General features: G+C 34.8%; 1 protein-coding gene across 3 annotated transcripts in view; it reads right to left on the bottom strand.

Moving 5' to 3' along the window:
- The window catches only part of RASA2 (RAS p21 protein activator 2), a 116,083-nt gene that overhangs the window by 72,955 nt on the left and 25,229 nt on the right, over nucleotides 1–17,899 (bottom strand). For all 3 annotated transcript variants that reach the window (XR_011074278.1, XM_068546013.1, XM_068546014.1), the window contains exons 3-4: nucleotides 14,733–14,836; nucleotides 5,363–5,457 (exon numbers count right to left, since the gene is read on the bottom strand). Coding sequence is in view for 2 of the 3 variants with exons in the window: in XM_068546013.1 (XP_068402114.1) it covers nucleotides 5,363–5,457; nucleotides 14,733–14,836 (199 nt within the window). In the remaining variant the exon portion in view is untranslated. The remainder of the gene's footprint in view (nucleotides 1–5,362; nucleotides 5,458–14,732; nucleotides 14,837–17,899) is intronic.

The raw sequence follows: 17,899 nt of genomic DNA, 5'->3' as shown, positions 1-17,899 counted from the left end.
GTGAATTTCTGCATACAATTTGGGAAATTCAAATGAATATAGGTATTTGGGCAAAACACAATGCATGCACTTAAAAACTTCCTGAGTCTAAACATTTTTTTGTTTTATCAACATTAATAAATTAATTTAAACGACCATTAAATTAAATTTTAACAACCATTCCACAGAACTCAAGTATATTTCAACTGATGAAAATTTTTCTTCCTATGAAGGAAACTTCTAGATTTCTGATGGATGTTTTTATATATAGTAATTAATTCTATAAATCATTTTGGACACGACTGCCTATCTGATGAAAAAATAAAGGTTTTACTTAATACCTTCTGTTTATGGATGGATTTGTTTTCTCTTTAAAAAAGTATTTATTATGATCTAGAATGGCTCATTCCTTTATTATTTCATGTTTATAAATTTACAAATGAAGTTTTTAAGATACCTTTATACTCATTATGTCTTAACAGCATGTAAAAAAAGCCCTTGATTTATGCATTATTGGCTATAATCTTTGGATTTTTTTAAATGCTTGCTTGTTTTAAACAAGGGCAGAGGCCATATTACCACCCCACACACACCAAAAAAAAAAAAAAACCTATAAAACAATCAATAACTTATGGCAGGATCCAGAAATTCAAGATAAGCTTGTTGGTAAAAAGACTTATTAACTAAGTAATTACATCAAAAGGATGTGATTGATATTGCATCTGGATTTACTGCTTGTACAAGTTGTGTGAGACAAACACCCTTAATTAATGAGAGCACCAACTTCTCCATATGAGAGATTTGGTTTAATCAGTCTTATATAAAGGCATACTTTTTATCATAGTACCTAAAAAATAAAGAAAGGAAAAGTTATTGTGAGTTCCAGGACCAAATAGCTAAAAGCATGGCTGCAGATGACCTAAGCCAAAAGAAGATTTATAGGAAGGGGCACCAACACAACTCATATTAACTTCGTTTACGTGGCAAAGAATACAGAGAAAGAACACCAAGTGAAATAGGATGATAACCAGGACCACAAACTTAAGGAAGAAAATGCTTTGAAAAAGAGGGAGCAGTCAACAGTATCAAAAGTTGCTGAAAGACCATGTAAGAGGAGGACTGAAAAATGTCCACTAGACTTAACACAGTGTCATGCGTAACATTAGTGAGAGCTGTCTATGCTCTCCCTCCAACCCACTGTGGGGTTTGAAGGCAGATTAGAGTGGGTTGAGAAAAGAATAGTTCAAGCCACGGGGGAACGCTGCAAAACAAAACAAAAAAGAACAGGGAAAAAAAGTGTAGCAAAACACACTCATGAAATATTATTAATATTGTCTTGAATGTTTGAAAAGAAAACTGAAAACAATTAACATTAACAGCAATAATAAAGCATCTGGGAAACAATTCAAGTAAGAGGTTAGTGTTCTTAGCAATTTCTGAACTGTTTTGGTATAAAACCCATCTTACTACTATGGAATCCTTTCATCTGAGGGCTAAATTATGTTTCTACATGTTACTTCCCTAGAACTTTAGAACTGAAGGGAATCCTATATACTGAAGTTCTCATGTCACAGTTGAAGATCCTCAGACAACAATAATTTAGCAACTCTTTTGGGTACAAATGCCAATTAGAGCTAGGAAATCAAACATCTCCTCTGAAGTAGAGATACCAATCATTTCCTCTACCTAAACCCCTTTCTTGGGGGACAATGCCCCAAAACTTTAATCCCCAGTCATATCAAATTAGACTGCAGTGGGCATCTGACCCAAGTCTGCCAAATTTTCTCTCTAAATTGTGGCAGAGAACTGAGTCAGACCTTAGAGGGTGAGGGGGCCGTATGCTCAAGTAGGCTCAAAGACTGATGTGGCATTTTTTAGCTGTCAACAAGAAATAAGAGTGGATTTATAGAGAGAAGCAGAAGGGAGAGACATGTTTGTCTCATCAGACATACAAAAAGAATACCATGGAATCTCATCATTAAACAACGTTTTTTTTCTTTCCCCTTCCTTTTGCACAGTGAATAGTTATTAAAATTAGAGCAGGGGCTTCCCTGGTGGCACAGTGGCTGGGAGTCTGCCTGCCAAAGCAGAGGACACGGGTTCGAGCCCTAGTCCGGGAAGATCCCACATGCCACGGAGCAACTGAGCCCGTGAGCCACAACTACGGAGCCTGCACTCTAGAGCCCGCGAGCCACAACTACTGAGTCCGTGAGCCACAACTACTGAAGCCCGCGCGCCTGGAACCTGTGCTCTGCAACAAGAGAGGCCTCCGCAATGAGAGGCCTGCACACCACAGCGAGGAGTGGTCCCCGCTCGCCGCAACCAGAGAGGAGCCTGCGCGCAGCAACGAGGACCCAACGCAGCCAAAAAAAAAAAAAAAAAAAAAATTAGAGCGAAAAATAGAGAGAAAACATTAACTATTCACTTTACAAAATAAAAGGGAAAGAAGAAAAACACTGTTTAAACAGTGAGCACTTATACTCAAGGAGCACAGTGAGCACATGAGTAGGGAGAAATGAATCAGTGGGTCTCAATCCTATGTGCCTCCTGCAGTATCTACTGCTGTGTTGAGAAGTCTACACTTCAAAGATACAGTATATATTTTTCATTCACCGTGGTGCTAAATGCAAGCCAGCTAAGCTATTTTATGTGGTGGTCAACCAAAAACAAACAAACCACCCATTATTTTGTTTACTTTATGAGAAATTAAAGTCTCTTCAAAAATAATTCTATGTGAACTGCATCTAGTCTATTATAGTAAGAAATCTGATCTCCACTTAGCATGCAGCTCCTATGTAAATGCCTGACAACTTTCTAGCTCTCACTGGCCATACTGAAGTTCTTGTAATTATACACCAAGGAGCTTCCCAGGAACTTTCTAATGTCGCTCCCTTTTTCTCTGAGCTAATTTGGGTAAGCTTCTGTGCCTTATACTCAGATTTTCCTAAGTGATTCTCTTAATAATCTATGTTGAAGCCTTTTTAAGACCAACAGTACAGAATAGTGAAAGGTAGTAAAGCACCGTGGTTAGGAGTTTTAGAATCAGACAAGCTCTTTATGGGAATGATGGTTCCATCACTTAATAGTTTTGTGACTTTGCAGATGTCATTTAACCTCTATGAATCCATTTTCTCCATCTATAAAATGGAGGTAATGCTACCTACACCTCATAATGCTAATCTGAAGATTAAGTGAGATAATATATATTAAGTCCTTAGTACTGTGCTAGATATATACTGTTCTAATTACTAACAGTAATTATTAGATTAAATTCCTGCTGAACTCTATCTGTCTCACAGCTTTCTCCAGTTGGCTCCACCAACTGCTCTTATTTCCATGATATTTTTATAAAATTTTATAAAACTTATGCAAGTGAACAAATTCATTAACAAAATAGGATTTGTATGAATCAGGCTGCTTTTCTATCTTTTTTAGACTCACGAGGTTGATTTAATATTCCTAGATCAGCTTTGGAGCGAAACAATATTCCCAATGTACAAGATTAATGTGATAAGTGTCATGCACCCCCTCCCATCCCCTAAAGTACTCTTCCTTCTAAAATTTATTTTAAATAGTGAGTAGATCTTACAAATCAACTATCATTTAAGACAAAAGAACTGTAAAGGTTAAAAACTCATGGTTATGAAAATAATTCGTAGCAAATAAAAAATGTCATGATACCTAACGGTTAAATGCTGTTTGCAGATTTTTGTGTTTCAGCCATGAGTTTTATATATACAATCAAATAAAAAGCCTGTTACCCAGTACTGAGCTCTAAAACCATCTCCAATAATTATATAAAGAGTATTCTATAGAAATTTCTAACTTTGGAGAGCTGGGTCCCTTAAATCCTTTAGCAAATAACACTGGCCACAAGAAAAAGAATGGACTTTAATAAACTACATCTTAAAATAATCCTCAAACTTCATTGTAGACCAAATTCTCAAAGCCTTTTCTTATCTTTCTTTTTTGTTAAAACTATTAAAAAGAAAAACTAGCACTTCAAAACTTTCATGTCTGCCTTTCGGTAAAGGCGTATTAGGGAAATGGACACCTGACTGACTGGTGGTAAACAGACATTTTACATTTGTATAACTATTAACAGCTTTCAAAATACTCTTAAAGGTATTTCATTTAATTCTCACAATCATATGAGTCAACATGGCAACTTTCATTCCCATTTTATAGAAATAAAATTCAAGGTCAGTAAAATAACGACATATGAAAATTAGGACCTCAATTTTTAGACTTCTACTTTAAAACCCTTTCCACTTCATCACATCGCCTCTCACCTGGATCATTTACCATACAGTATAACTGGGATAAGAATAAAAGTTATTGTCAAATGGAAAGAAAAGAACATTAAAATGGGGTAGGGTGGAAAAACAGGAGACGTTTCAATTATATTTTGTACTTAAGAAGGGGTTTTAGCAAACAAATACTTAATTTTTTGAGAATTTAAGCAAACAGAATGCTTGAGAGGTTATGAGGAAACAGACACAGGCACTTTATTTGCAAATACCTGTGGGTGTGTGTGCAGTACTTTTTTTTGCCTTAAACTTCTGTTTGAGTCACAGTGACAAATTATAACTTCTTTTAGAGAAGAAGAATTCTGCTTGCAGTTATGCCCTTGGGAAATGGTTTCACAATCCTTATCATATTTTATAAATAAATAGGGTTACAAAAAAAGGATTCCCTTTAGATAGAAATAATTTCTAAGAGTAACTCAGACTTTTCAGAAACAAATACAAAAGTTAAGCTACATGGCTAAACACATTTTTATTCACACATAGAATCTTTAAGACCTCTTATTTTGGCAAGAGGAAAGAAGAGCTTTAAAATAAGTAATGATACCCTTTCAAATAAAAAGAAAGATGAACAAAAGGAAGGGTGGGTATGGGAATGAAGGCTCTGCACGGTGGGCTCAGGCATGGTTTGAATGAATAACATTTTCCCAAGTCTAGTGTATTAGAGAGTAAAGAGAGCATCCTGGTCAGTACAGATGAAATAAATCACAGACGTCTGAGGATTCTCCTCAGAGTTAATAAAACATACCTTTTCCATTAAAACCGTTTCCCCATCTAAAAAAATTAGTAATTTGCTACTGTGACCCAAATAAAAGAACGAAGGAAGGAAAAAAAACTGTCCTAATATAACCCCCCCAAACACATACGCGTGCACATACACGTACATTATTCTTGATTTCATGTGGCGAGGCATTTCCTTCCAGTTATTTGTTACTCAGAGGTCTATAATGTTTGGTGCCAGAATCTAAAATAAGGTATGATTAAGCTCTCTCTAAATGAACTAGTATAATTAGTTCGTTTTTCACTCATTTTCTGTGTGTGACAATCTCTTTCATCACTTAATCCTTAATATTTACCTGAACCTCTGAATTGGAATCAATAGGCTGTAGTGAAAACCAAGTTTCTCTGCCACTGTGGTTACACAAGTCTTCTTTTTTGATGGCTACTTTTCCTGTAAGAAATAAGTAAAACAATGAGGAAACATATTATATATAATCATTAGCACTGTTACATATAATACTTTGTAGAAAACATTTAAAAATAATTTGTATCTGTTAATATCAAAAAAAATCCATTTTTATAAAGCATTTTTCTATATCCTAAAAACTGAAAAGGTGCCTCATTTCCCTCTACCCATTGGCAGACCCTTCTCTGGGCCATTTTGAATTAGGGGTTCAGACCAAAACTCAGTTGTATTTATATGCAACTGCGTTTTTTTAGTACTTATTCAGATTCACATTTTCACCCAGAGTACATTCATCAATATAAAAAGCAATGTACAATGATAGTGCAAACTAATCCTCTCAACTCTTTAACACTACGAATAAACCATATGTTCTGTCTGAGCAGACATATCTGCATTTAATAAGAGTTTATAAGCTCCAATTAAGAGAACAGAAAAACAGTATCATATGGTCACTAATAATTTTGAAAACTGACTTGAAATTATGAGATTAAAATAATTTTATTAAAAATTTGCTTTATCAAAACACTGTAAACACTACTTATGTTGCTTCAATGCATACACACACACAAAAAAATCAAAGCAGTTCCCTAAAGAGTTTCTATGTCTCAGAGACAGATACAGTACAATGAACAAAGTAGTATGAGAGGAAGAAACAGAAATGTTCTTATTATAATGAAGTATTTGCCATGTTGGTACAAAGCATTTCCTTCCTCAATTCAAGTTTTAAGAAGTAGACATAGTTTTGCATATGACCGACAATTTATTCCAACATTCAACACAAAAGCTTCAACAAAGGATATATGCTAAAGTAAAAAATAGTTCACTTTCTTTTATTTTATCAAACAAGAATTTTCATTTTAAGTACCCTAATTATACTTCATATCCTTTTCACTTATGACCACCTTGGTCTTTTAGTTCAACGTTTGAAAACTTTTAGAAAACAGTAAAAAAAAAATTTCTGTCAAGATATATCAATTTTTGTGTATCAAGTGGAAAGAAAAGGCATAACAGGAAAACAAACACAGAAAAACTGTCTTTAAAATTTTATTCTAGAATTAAGACAGTGGTAATGGTTGCACAACTCTGTGAATATACTTAAAACCACTGCATTGCACACTTTAAAAGGGTAAGTTTTATGGCATGTAAATAACACATCAATAAAGCTATTATTTAAAAATTTAATATTATAAGACCCTTATTCTACAATTTCCAGGATTTTTAGTTTTATACATAGTTTATGAATGTGTATGTAGATGTACATACATGTGCATGTATAATGCATACAAACATCACTAAAGCAAGCCCCCAACTTAAAAAAAGGGCTTTTAAAAAAGTTTATTCAGAAGTTTTCCGGTTTGATTGATGCATTTACTCATTCAACAAATAATCACAATGGCTTTGTATTTTAAATGGTGAGTTGATTTCCAGACTTCCTTAACCAAAGTCTATTTAACCAATAATGCTTCTGAAAACTAGAGTAGGAATCTACCTGTTCAATTTACAACTCACAACTCAGATCACTGCAAACACATCTTTGTCACAAGTGCCTTCCCAAAAGAGAATCCTCTCTTAGTTCACAGGTTAAAAAAAAAAAAAAATCCTAAGGCAAGGACCCTCTTCCTCCTATTTCATGTCTCATGTATCCATGGTACTCACTGTCACAAAAGAATTGAATGGTTCTTGTCTTTTGAGAGGGAAACTCTTTTCTGACTAGCCATATAAATAAGCCGTTTGTAAGTTGAGAAAAACCTGCAATTTCATTGCCAGCTCTTATTCTTATCAAGTTCCTTTTAAGATGTCAGTTTCTAAAATGTAAAGATTTAGTCAGCCTGAAGCAGCATGGAAGAACACATGATCTCAAGAAGTCAGAGAAACTGACAAAGAACAACAGAGAAAAATAAAGAAAAATATTTAAAGTCATTAGGTATCAGGATACCTGCAACATGCTCAGCACTTCAATAGGCAATATAACATATGAAAAAGAAATATATGTCATCAGCCCTAGGGAATCAAACAGGGTAGAGAAGGGTTAGGAGGGGAGGGAGGGAGGGAAAATGAATAAAAGAATGAATGAGAAAGGTGGGAGGGTAAAGGGGAAAGGAATTTGGAGAAAGAGGAGAGGAACAGGGAGGGGAGGAACAAGTGTCTGAAATACAAATAAGACCAAAAAAATCGTTCATCATTCTTATTCGTTGTGAGCTATCCTTAAACAGGTTAGATGACAGCTATTAAATATTAAAGGTAGGCAGCTTGATACAGTGGAAAGAGCACTGAACTGAAAGAAAAGCCAGCGTTTACTGAACAGCTACCAGGTAGTAAACATTCTTACACATTTTGTTTAATCTTCCTAACAATCTTGGGGGAAGAGGATATATCACAGATGAGGAAAGCTGAATGATATCAAAAACCTGCCCACTAACAAGTGCTAAAGCCAGATTTCAAAACCAAGGTACGCCTGCCTGTTCATGTTCTTTCCAACACAGACACTAACTCTGTAGTATCTACACTACAGACACTACAGACACTACAGACACTAATTCTGTTACTTATTAAGCTGTGTGATCTTGGGCAATTTATTTAAATTCTACATCTCATTTACCTCCTCTGTGTTTGAAACAACTTTCAGCTCTAATGAAACCTATTCCATGCCTCCAACGGTCTCCAAAGTGTTTTAGTTTAATGTTTACTATTTTAAACAAAGTTAACTCATTATTTCACTAGCTGTGAGATCACCAACATTGAAAATAAACAAATATATAAATAATCAACCAACCACCCCAGGAACCAAATACCCAACACACTATTTAAAGGTACCATTTCATTTCCCCACTGTACTGACAAACCCATAGACAGAAAGAGCTTAGACCACATATATACACAAATATATACCAGATGCTACATTAGTTCCTTAAAATCAGACAAGGAGAGGAAACACAAAAAGAAATGAAGGAACTGTGGACACAGAAACCATTTCTGTTGGTCTGTAAGTAAAAAAAAGTATTCTTAGCTTTCCATTACCACTTCTAAGCAGCATTTTCTTACCATCTGTAAATGTCATGTTATACTAGGCCCCCATTTTTAGGCACAACATATTCTTAGAAATTTCATCCTGATACAGATCACCAACCGGCAAAATCTTGATGGCCTTGTTCCTACTTGGCTACTAGTAGAAATGGCTGAAAGGGTAGATAAAAGTAGCGATAAGTGTGACTGCCTATACAAGCTGAAAAAGAACCAGAGGACTGAACAAATTCTGGCAGTATCAATAACAGCAATTCAATCGATGGCAACACTTAGATGCCTTAGTGTACAGGGTTTAGATTGATACCTTTTGGTCTCTGCGGCAGACTGGTATATTAATGGCTTCCAATAAATCATACTTCCTTGTTCTATGCCACTGTGTGGTCCCCTCCAGCACTGACTCTGGGTTTGGCCATGCCACTTACTTCTGCCAATGGGACATCAGCAAATGTAATGCAAGTAGTCTTAATAAGCACCTGCAGTAGGGCTTAGCCTCTTGCAACCTCAATACCATGTGGAGTGGAAGGCCCAGATAATGGACAGCACCAGCCATCAGACCTATGGGTCAGATCATTCAGCCCAGTCAATTTTTCAGGTAACTGCACATTAGTGACCCCAGGTGAGACCAGCAGAAGAACCACCCAGTTGAGCTTGGCCCAAATTGACAACCTGCAGAATCATGAGCAAATATATGATTGCTAAATTAAGCCACTGAGTACTGGGGTGTGATTTGTTATGTAGCAATAGATAACTGATACAGTCCCTGTGCAAACAGACACAAAAGTGTAGTCATAAGCAATTTTTAAACAGTAGGTTTGACTTAAGAGCTAAATGCCAGGAGAAATTACAATTCAAAGGGTTTAAGAAATACCTTCGCTATCTTAAACTCAACCTTATTTTATAGGTGAACAAGGCCTAAGAACGTAGAGTGACTTATTTAAGGTCACAAAGGCAGTTAGTGATAGAGTCATGAATGGAATTCAGGTCTCTAATATCCTAGTGAAATTCTCTTATAACATTCTAAACCATGGGGAAAGAAAAACAAGTTAACCAGTCTACTAAGATAACCATGGTTTAACTGCTTAAGCCTAGATCCCTCTGAAAACTAAAATAACTAGAAAATACACATTAGGAGGTTAAATATATATGTTTTAATATTATTAGGATCCTTACTGGAAATGGAATTTTATTCTTACATAAAGTTTTTCTCTTCTCTTTTTCTCCTTTTTTAAGGGAAGAAGACACTATAACTTAGGACAATATATCACACAGTAAAAGACTTTTAAAGCCTTAATTTTACAATTTTCTATCTTTTTGCAGCATGGTTCCTATGTTTCAAGTTTTCAATTAACCTATAATCAAGTTTTCATACTAACTGTTCCTGGCATATAAGGATTCGTAATATGAAAAACTATGCCCCATATTAATAACAGTTATTACTTCCAGGAAGGGGACTGGGAGGGGGTCAGTGGCCAAAATTAATTGTCTGTAATACTATAATTAAAATTTTTTTTACAAAAAGGAAAATATCCATATATTATTATACAATTAAAAATAAAAAACAAACAGGCTTTTAAAGCTATTCAACAAGTACACATTCTTAGATCTTCTTAAGTTTAAAAGGTGGCTCTCTCAACCCTAGCTCAAATTTCATTCCCAGAAAATGCTATGGCACTGTTTAGCCTACAGCTGGGCAACTCAGTTATAAAATAATGAGGGAACTCAATTTCCAGTAGCTCAAAATTAAAAAAAAACAAACTGCCGCCTAACTTTATGAGTTAATGACAAAAGAAAAATACGTTAAAGTAAAAAAATGTAAAAATTTGTAAGTGAAAATATCAAGATTATTTTCCAACTTTAAATTAAAGGCTATGTACGAACTGTGTTTACTTTAATAATTCCTATCTATAAAAGGAAAAACAATTTCTATTAAATGTAGAAATTTTATTTCTTAATAAGAATAAACTTTTTTTTCTTTTTTAACAGTTCCCACACCAAGTTATGGCCTTCTGATACCACTCCTCAAAGGACTGATTTTTACTTTAAAAACAAATAAAAAAACAAAACAAGGGCAACTTTTGGAAATCATAATTATAAACCTCAACTAAAGGCCTTTCCAAGAAATACTATATAATGACTACTTGTAAATAGGTAATGAAAATTACAAAACATTTTCTTAAAATGTTTAGTCAATCAAAGATACACACTCTCTCAAGGGTCGTTAATAATCACCAACAGCCTCTATCCAATCTTTATCCTACGCTACCTCTCTCTAGTCTTGCCATTAAAAGATCTCCTTGCCTTCTGAGATATTCATCTCTTCTATCTCTCTTCCAACTTCCTGATACATTTTATCAATCTTCACTAAAGCCTCATTTTCCCTGCAACCCTCCTTAAATGCTCCCAGGGCAATTTCATTCATTCCAGCAGAGGCTTCAAGTATCACTCAGTGCTAACGACTCTCAAATCCATACCTCCACATCAAATCCAGATTTCTTCTCTGAGCTTCAGATCTGTATTTCCAACAGTCAACCAACATGTCCACCAAGATACTCCCCAGGTAATGCAAGTTTAACTTGTTTGAAGTTTAACTTATTTGAAATCAAAGTCATCCTCTCCCTTTCCCATCCTGAACGCTCCTTATCTCAGTTAATGACAACCATAGAAACAAGACCATTTTTAACTCTTTCCCTTCTTATATCCTCTTTATCTTCTTAGTACCTATTTCCTATTTAAAGCTACTCCTGTGAAGTGCATTCCCTCATTTGCATTTCCACTGCCACTACCCTACTCATCTCATTTGATAATAGCCTCCTTGATGGCCTCCCTGCCTTTAACCTCTCTCCATTCTAAAGCATAAACTATAGATCAGGGGTCCCCAACCCCCAGGCCACGGACCCATACTGTTAGGAACCCGGCCGCACAGCAGGAGGTAAGCGGCGGGCAAGCGAGCAAAGCTTCATCTGTATTTACAGCCGCTCCCCATCGCTCACATTACTGCCTGAGCTCCACCTCCTGTCAGATCAGTGGCATTAGATTCTCATAGGAGCGCGAACCCTACTGTGAACTGCACATGCAACGGATGTAGGTTGCACGCTCCTTATGAGAATCTAATGCCTGATGATCTGAGGTGCTGCTGAGGCAGTGATGCTAGTGCTGGGGAGCGGCTGCAAATACAGATTATCATTAGCACAGAGGTCTGACTGCACAGAGACCATAATAAATCAACTGCTTGCAGACTCATATCAAAACCCTGTCGATGAGTGGCAAGTGAAAACAAGCTCAGGGCTCCCACTGATTCTGCATTATGGTGAGTTGTATAATTATTTCATTATATATTACAACATAATAATAATAGAAATAAAGTGCACAATAAATGTAATGCACTTGAATCATCCAAAACCGTACCCCTCCCCCAGTCCATGGAAAAACTGTCTTCCATGAAACTGGTCCCTGGTGCCAAAAAGGTTGGAGACCGCTGCTACAGACGGCATACTTAAAGTAGATGTTTATATACTTTAAAAATACGTGTATATATAGTTATATATATGTATATATATGTATACACACTTTAAATACGTAACCTATAGACTCTGAGTTTGTAGTTTGAAAGTTATTGTTTACACCACAGGAAGTTGTTAAACTACAAAACTATATTCGTATATGCAGTTATATATGATTTTTAAAAGGTTCCTCATTCTTAAAAGGATCAACACTACTGTCAACAGGATAAAGTCCAAATTCCTTAACACAGCTTTGAGGGTCCACCACAACTTGGTCCAATTCATATTCCCAGATTCATCTTCTACCAGCCTTGGCCTAAGTAATTTACATTTTCCAGCAGATACAACCACAAACATGATTCACTTTTTCTTCTCTGCTTCTGCTAATCCCTATTATCTTGAAACTTCTTCCTTTTCCTACCTAGGTAGTCTCTGTTAATCCTCCACCAAACAAAATTAACTCTTCTTTCCTCTGTGCTCCCAAGTACTTTGTTCCTACCTCCAGCACAGACCCTATTAAATATATTAGTATTAGAGTATAAATCAGCCTGAAAACCTGGGAGCAACTTGAATCTTATTCACCTTCATATCCCCATCTTTTGTACGCCACATAGACAAGTGTTTGTAAATGTTTGTTTAATTGAATTAAGGGTGGAGCCTCACAGGTGATCCATAATTAAGGGTTTGCTACACAGAGAAAAGTCTACATATAAGAAGTCAGAAGGAAGACAACTAGGAAAATACAATGTCATTGAACTGCCTTTTCCTTGGCTTTCAACAAGTTGAATAAGCAATCCAAAGAGTCTAATGTGACACAGAGGCAGATGAGGATTGAAACCTATGAAAATGCCTTTTGTGACAAAGTATTTGTTATGTATATAGCTGACAGAAGTTAACATATTTATCAAATATGGATGCATAAGAATAAATAAAAGATAAAGTTCCATCCAAAAGAAAAATAAGCAAAAGAATTAACAACTAATTCATAGAAGAAAAATGTAAAAGACCAATAAACATATGAAAAATTCCTCAAGTTCACTAATAATCAGAAAATACAAGTTAAAATGAAATATTTCTTTCACCTATCAAATTAGAAAAATAATTTTTCAATGATAATATCCAAGAATGACCAGGGTATGGTGAAATGATTACGCCCATGTCATGTTTGGGGGAATGTAAATTAGTGCAATATTTCTGGAGGCCAATGGAAAAATATATATTAAAAAAAACTTAAAAATATTCAAACGCTTTGGCTCAGTATTTTCACCTCTAGGAATTTATCCTAGAAAAAAAGACATGCAAAAATGTATGCAGAAGGATGTTCATAGCAACACCATTTAGAGTAACAAACATCTGGAAACATAAATCTCTACCATGAAAAGAGTGGTTAAAATAATACATTCCTATAGAAAGGATATTTTAAAAATTACTTGTGAAAAATATTTAATGACATGGGAAAAGGACCATTAGATGATATTAAATGAAAAAGGAAAAAAACTTGAATAAACAGTACAATGTAATAATACAAATGTGTGAAATAAAGAATGGGAAGAAATACACAAATTATTAACTCTAACTGTTCTTACGCAGAGTCATTACCAATCCCTTAGAACATGTAATAATTTTACAATTAAGAGAAAGTATTATTGTTTTTAAAAGGTTATTTTATCTGCTCTAAAATGATTTTTGGCAAACTTCAAAAACAAGTTTGTCAGAAAAATGAAGTCAGATTATAGCGATTTAAAAAGAAATAAGTAGTAAGCAGAAGGATATAGACCATTTGTTAAGGAATTCAATAGCAAAAGCAGAAACAAATTAGACGGTAGTTAAGAGGTCAAAGCCAAATAAAGCGTAATCATTAAACTGTAGGAGATGAGCATGTTTCAAATGGGAAAGGAGAGATGGAGATGATGACATTCAGGACACTAAAAAGGGAGAGTAATGCATGTAAATTACAGACCTCTACCTGTCATTCAAAGATAGTGGTGCAAAGACCATGGACGTGACAGTATGTGGCCAGTTAGTTTTGTCCTAGTCGATGCCTACAGATCATACCTCAGACAATTACTTAAGAAACAGTTACCGGTCACCAATATAGCCAGAGAGAAGAATATGACTAGATTAAACCGAATTATGACTTCTATTAGAAAAACTTCAAAAACAGATGTTCTTTGTTGGGGATCAAATACTGTGATCTTTGTAAAAAACATTCTTTGAACCATTCAACAATATTTACAGAGCATTTACTAAATATAACGCACTCCGGCAGTGACAGTCTCTGCCTTTATAAATATCATATATATTCAACTAGAGCACCTAGACATTAAACAACAAACTGATTTGTCAAATCAGATTCATATAAATCAGAGTTCTACCCAGGATCAAGCTTTACTAATAACATAAAAGAAGCAGACAAATAGACTCTGATACACCTGAAAAACAAACAAACGGATGAACAACTATAATGAATACTATAAAAAGGGACCCACCAGGTACTATGGAAACATATGGCACCATGAGTAGGGGGAGATCGGTTATGTCACTTCCCTGAGGAAGTGTCACCCAAGCTGAGCATTCAAATTAAAAATCAGATCCACAAATGAACATGAAGTCTACAGGAAAGGATTAGAAAGTTGAGAATATATTATTCTGTTGTTTTCAACACTTTATACTTAGAGAAAGAATGAATATAAACACCAATGTTGTGATTAAAAGACAATTATGAATAGTACATACCTATACGAAGGTCTCTTTGTAAAACATTCTTATCATAAACATAGAAAGACAAATACTGGAAAGTTCTTGGAATCTCAAAGTAAAATTCTTCACTGAAAAACGGGCTAGAGAGAAAAGGGGGAAAGTTCATTAAATTTAAATTCAACAGTGTCCTCCTATAATATTTTCAATGAAATAAATTAAAATTACAGATTAAACACCATAAAGAAAAGCTTCAAGAGTTCCAAAATAATTCTCTATGCTAAGTTTCAACTAAACCCTGTATAAACCAAGCTGAACTCTGAAAGGACCTCGATTGCCAGGCTGGGCTCTGAACAAACAGATTTTCTGGAGTCCTGTGGACAGAATATCCAGTAACTGCCTGGGGTCATGCTCACCTAAAGTGGACACAAATGAGAGCTGAGGACAGTGTCATTCACACCATCATCATCTCAAAAATATGTAAACCACAATAATACATAACACCTAAAATGAATAATGCTATGTAAAATGTTATTTTAAAACATACTTTAAAAAATTAAAATACGTTATTTTTAATCAACTTTATTGAGGTATAAACCACATAAAATAAAATCTAATTTAAAGTACAGAAGTTAATGACTTTTGATTAATTTATAAACCTGTATAGCGTCCATCCCAATCAAGATATAGTAACACTGCAACTCCCCACAAAGTTCCCTCTTGTTTCTCTGCAGTTACTCCATCATACCTGTCACAGGCAACCAGTGATCTGATTTCTAGCACTAAAGATCTGGTGTAGGATTTCATATAAATGGAATCAAATAGTATGTACACTTGCGTCCAGCTTCTTTCACTCAGCTTAACGTCTATGATATTCGTTCCATCTTGCTGTGTATATCACTAGTTCATTTGTTTTAAGTGCTGGGTAATATTCCATTTATGAATATTCTACAATCCATTCTCCTAGTGATGTCATTTGAGTTGTTTCCAGTTTGGGCTATTAAAAATAAGGCAGCTATGAACATTTTTATACAAAGCTCTTTTATGTGTTCAGTTCTTTTGGACAGGTAACTAAAAATAGAATTGCTGAGTTAAAAGGTAGGCGAACTTTTAATTTATGAGAAACTGTCAAACTGTTTCCAACGTGGCTGTACTATTCTGCACTCCTACCAGCAATGTATGAGAGCTCCAGCTGCTCCACATCATTGTTAACTTTTGCTACTGAAAGTCTTTTTAAAATTAGCTACTCTACAACATTATAAATCAACTATACTTCAATAAAAAGTTGTTTCGAAAAAAAAATTAGCTATTCTAGTGAATGTGACATGATAAATGTATATACCTGTGTAATCTCTACCCCAATCAAGATAAAGAACAAAGTTCCCTGTGCAATGACTCACTCCATACTGTCACGGGAACCAGTGATCTGATTTCTATCGTGACACATTATGTTCAAGAATGCGTAGTGACAGAAATGGTTTTAAACCGTATTTCCCTGATGACTAACGATGTTGAATATCTTTTCCTGTGCTTGTTGCCCATTTGTATATCTTATTTTAGGAACTATTTGTTTGAGCTTCCTCCACATATTTTAAAAGGTTTGTCTGTCTTCTTATTGGGTTTTCGGTTTGTTTGTTTGTCTGTCTGAATAAATTCTGGATGCAAGCCCTTTGTCAGAGTATTTCCTCCTAGGTGTGGCTTGCCATTTCATTTTCTTGACAGTGCCGAAGAGCAGAAGGCTCTGATTTTGATAAAATCCAGTTGATCAGTTTCCCTCTTTTATGATTGGTGCTTTTGGCATCCTAAGTAAAGAAATCTTTGTCTACCCCCAAGTTGCTAAGAGTTTCTCCTACGAAACAGCTTATATTTCTAAGTTCATTTTAAGAATGCTCTTTTGATATTTAAATTCTCCTATGAAGAAATGAATCTCTGAAATTCTAGTTAACATCTTTTGTCAAGCGTACCTCTTTCCTGAGAATGTTTAAAGAACAAAAGGTACTTTAAAAATGTCACCATAAAATGCAATCTCTTCAGGATGTCACAACTTAAAGAGAAGCTAAAATGCAAAGTAAATGACTCTTAAAGAAGTCATTTCTGACCCTGTCCAGAAAACAGTTGACTTAGCTTTTTAGTTGTTATAATACCTGGTCAACTTTTGTCAATATATTTTTCACTTCAAATGTAACCAAAATAAACTGAAAAGGTGGTCTGTCAAAATAGTCTTTCCAATTAGTCTCAATATAGAAATCAACAGAAAAACAACTATTAGGCAAAGACAGGTTTAGGTGTTTTTCTCCTTTGCATCATTTTATATACAATTGAGAATTTCCTTTATATATTACACATCCACACTCAAATATTATTTTTAAAACACATTCTAAAGCCAAATAAGAACAAGATGAGAATTATTCACTAAGTCATCTGTATCACTGTATCATCACAATCTCAACAATCTAATCCCCACATCTGGGCGCCCACATCTTTATTTTACAAATAAATTAATTAATCAATCCATTTGAAAAAATGTTTTCAACAACGTTGGTTAGAAGCAATAACTAGACATACAGTTTTTTTATAAAGCAATATTCTACTGTTATCACTGACCTATAATCCTGCATATCACTCCTAAGGAAATTCCTGGTGTGGGGAAGAGAAGCACTAGGTACAAGAAGTATTGCTACTCAATTTGTTTATAGACCACCTACTTCTTAAAAGGATTTGAGGTAGAGATTTAGGAGCTATGGATTCCATATGTGACTCCTACTTACCTGCCATGAAAAATTCTATATCCAGACTACCTATAAAAACTATAATATTCAGAACCCATAAGAGATCTAAATGATATCTACTGACTTTTGACTTAACAGCTTATCACAACATTCACAAGGGTAGAAAACACTGAAATGAAAGCAAGGTGAGCAAGGGTTTATACTACAAATTCTTTCACCCTATTCCACAAGGAAGAATGCTAGGAGGCACCTAGAATCCAAGAAACATGTAGTCTAATTATATTGAAATGACCTAAGGTAACCATTGCTAGCCTTAAAATATCTTCCAAGTTGCTATGCATCTAGCATAATAATTTAAGATGGATAAAAATACTTGGTTTTATCATTTCCCCCACACAAATATCTGGAAAGGCAGGCAAGAGTTTTAGAAAAAAAGTAAGCTTATTTTAGTTACTCATTTACAAAGCTATATTACAT

The sequence above is a fragment of the Eschrichtius robustus genome, chromosome 6, assembly GCF_028021215.1.
Source record: "Eschrichtius robustus isolate mEscRob2 chromosome 6, mEscRob2.pri, whole genome shotgun sequence".
Classification (NCBI taxonomy): Eukaryota; Metazoa; Chordata; class Mammalia; order Artiodactyla; family Eschrichtiidae; genus Eschrichtius; species Eschrichtius robustus.
Note: the sequence above shows the minus strand (reverse complement) of the source record. Positions and strands in the feature narration are given on the sequence as shown.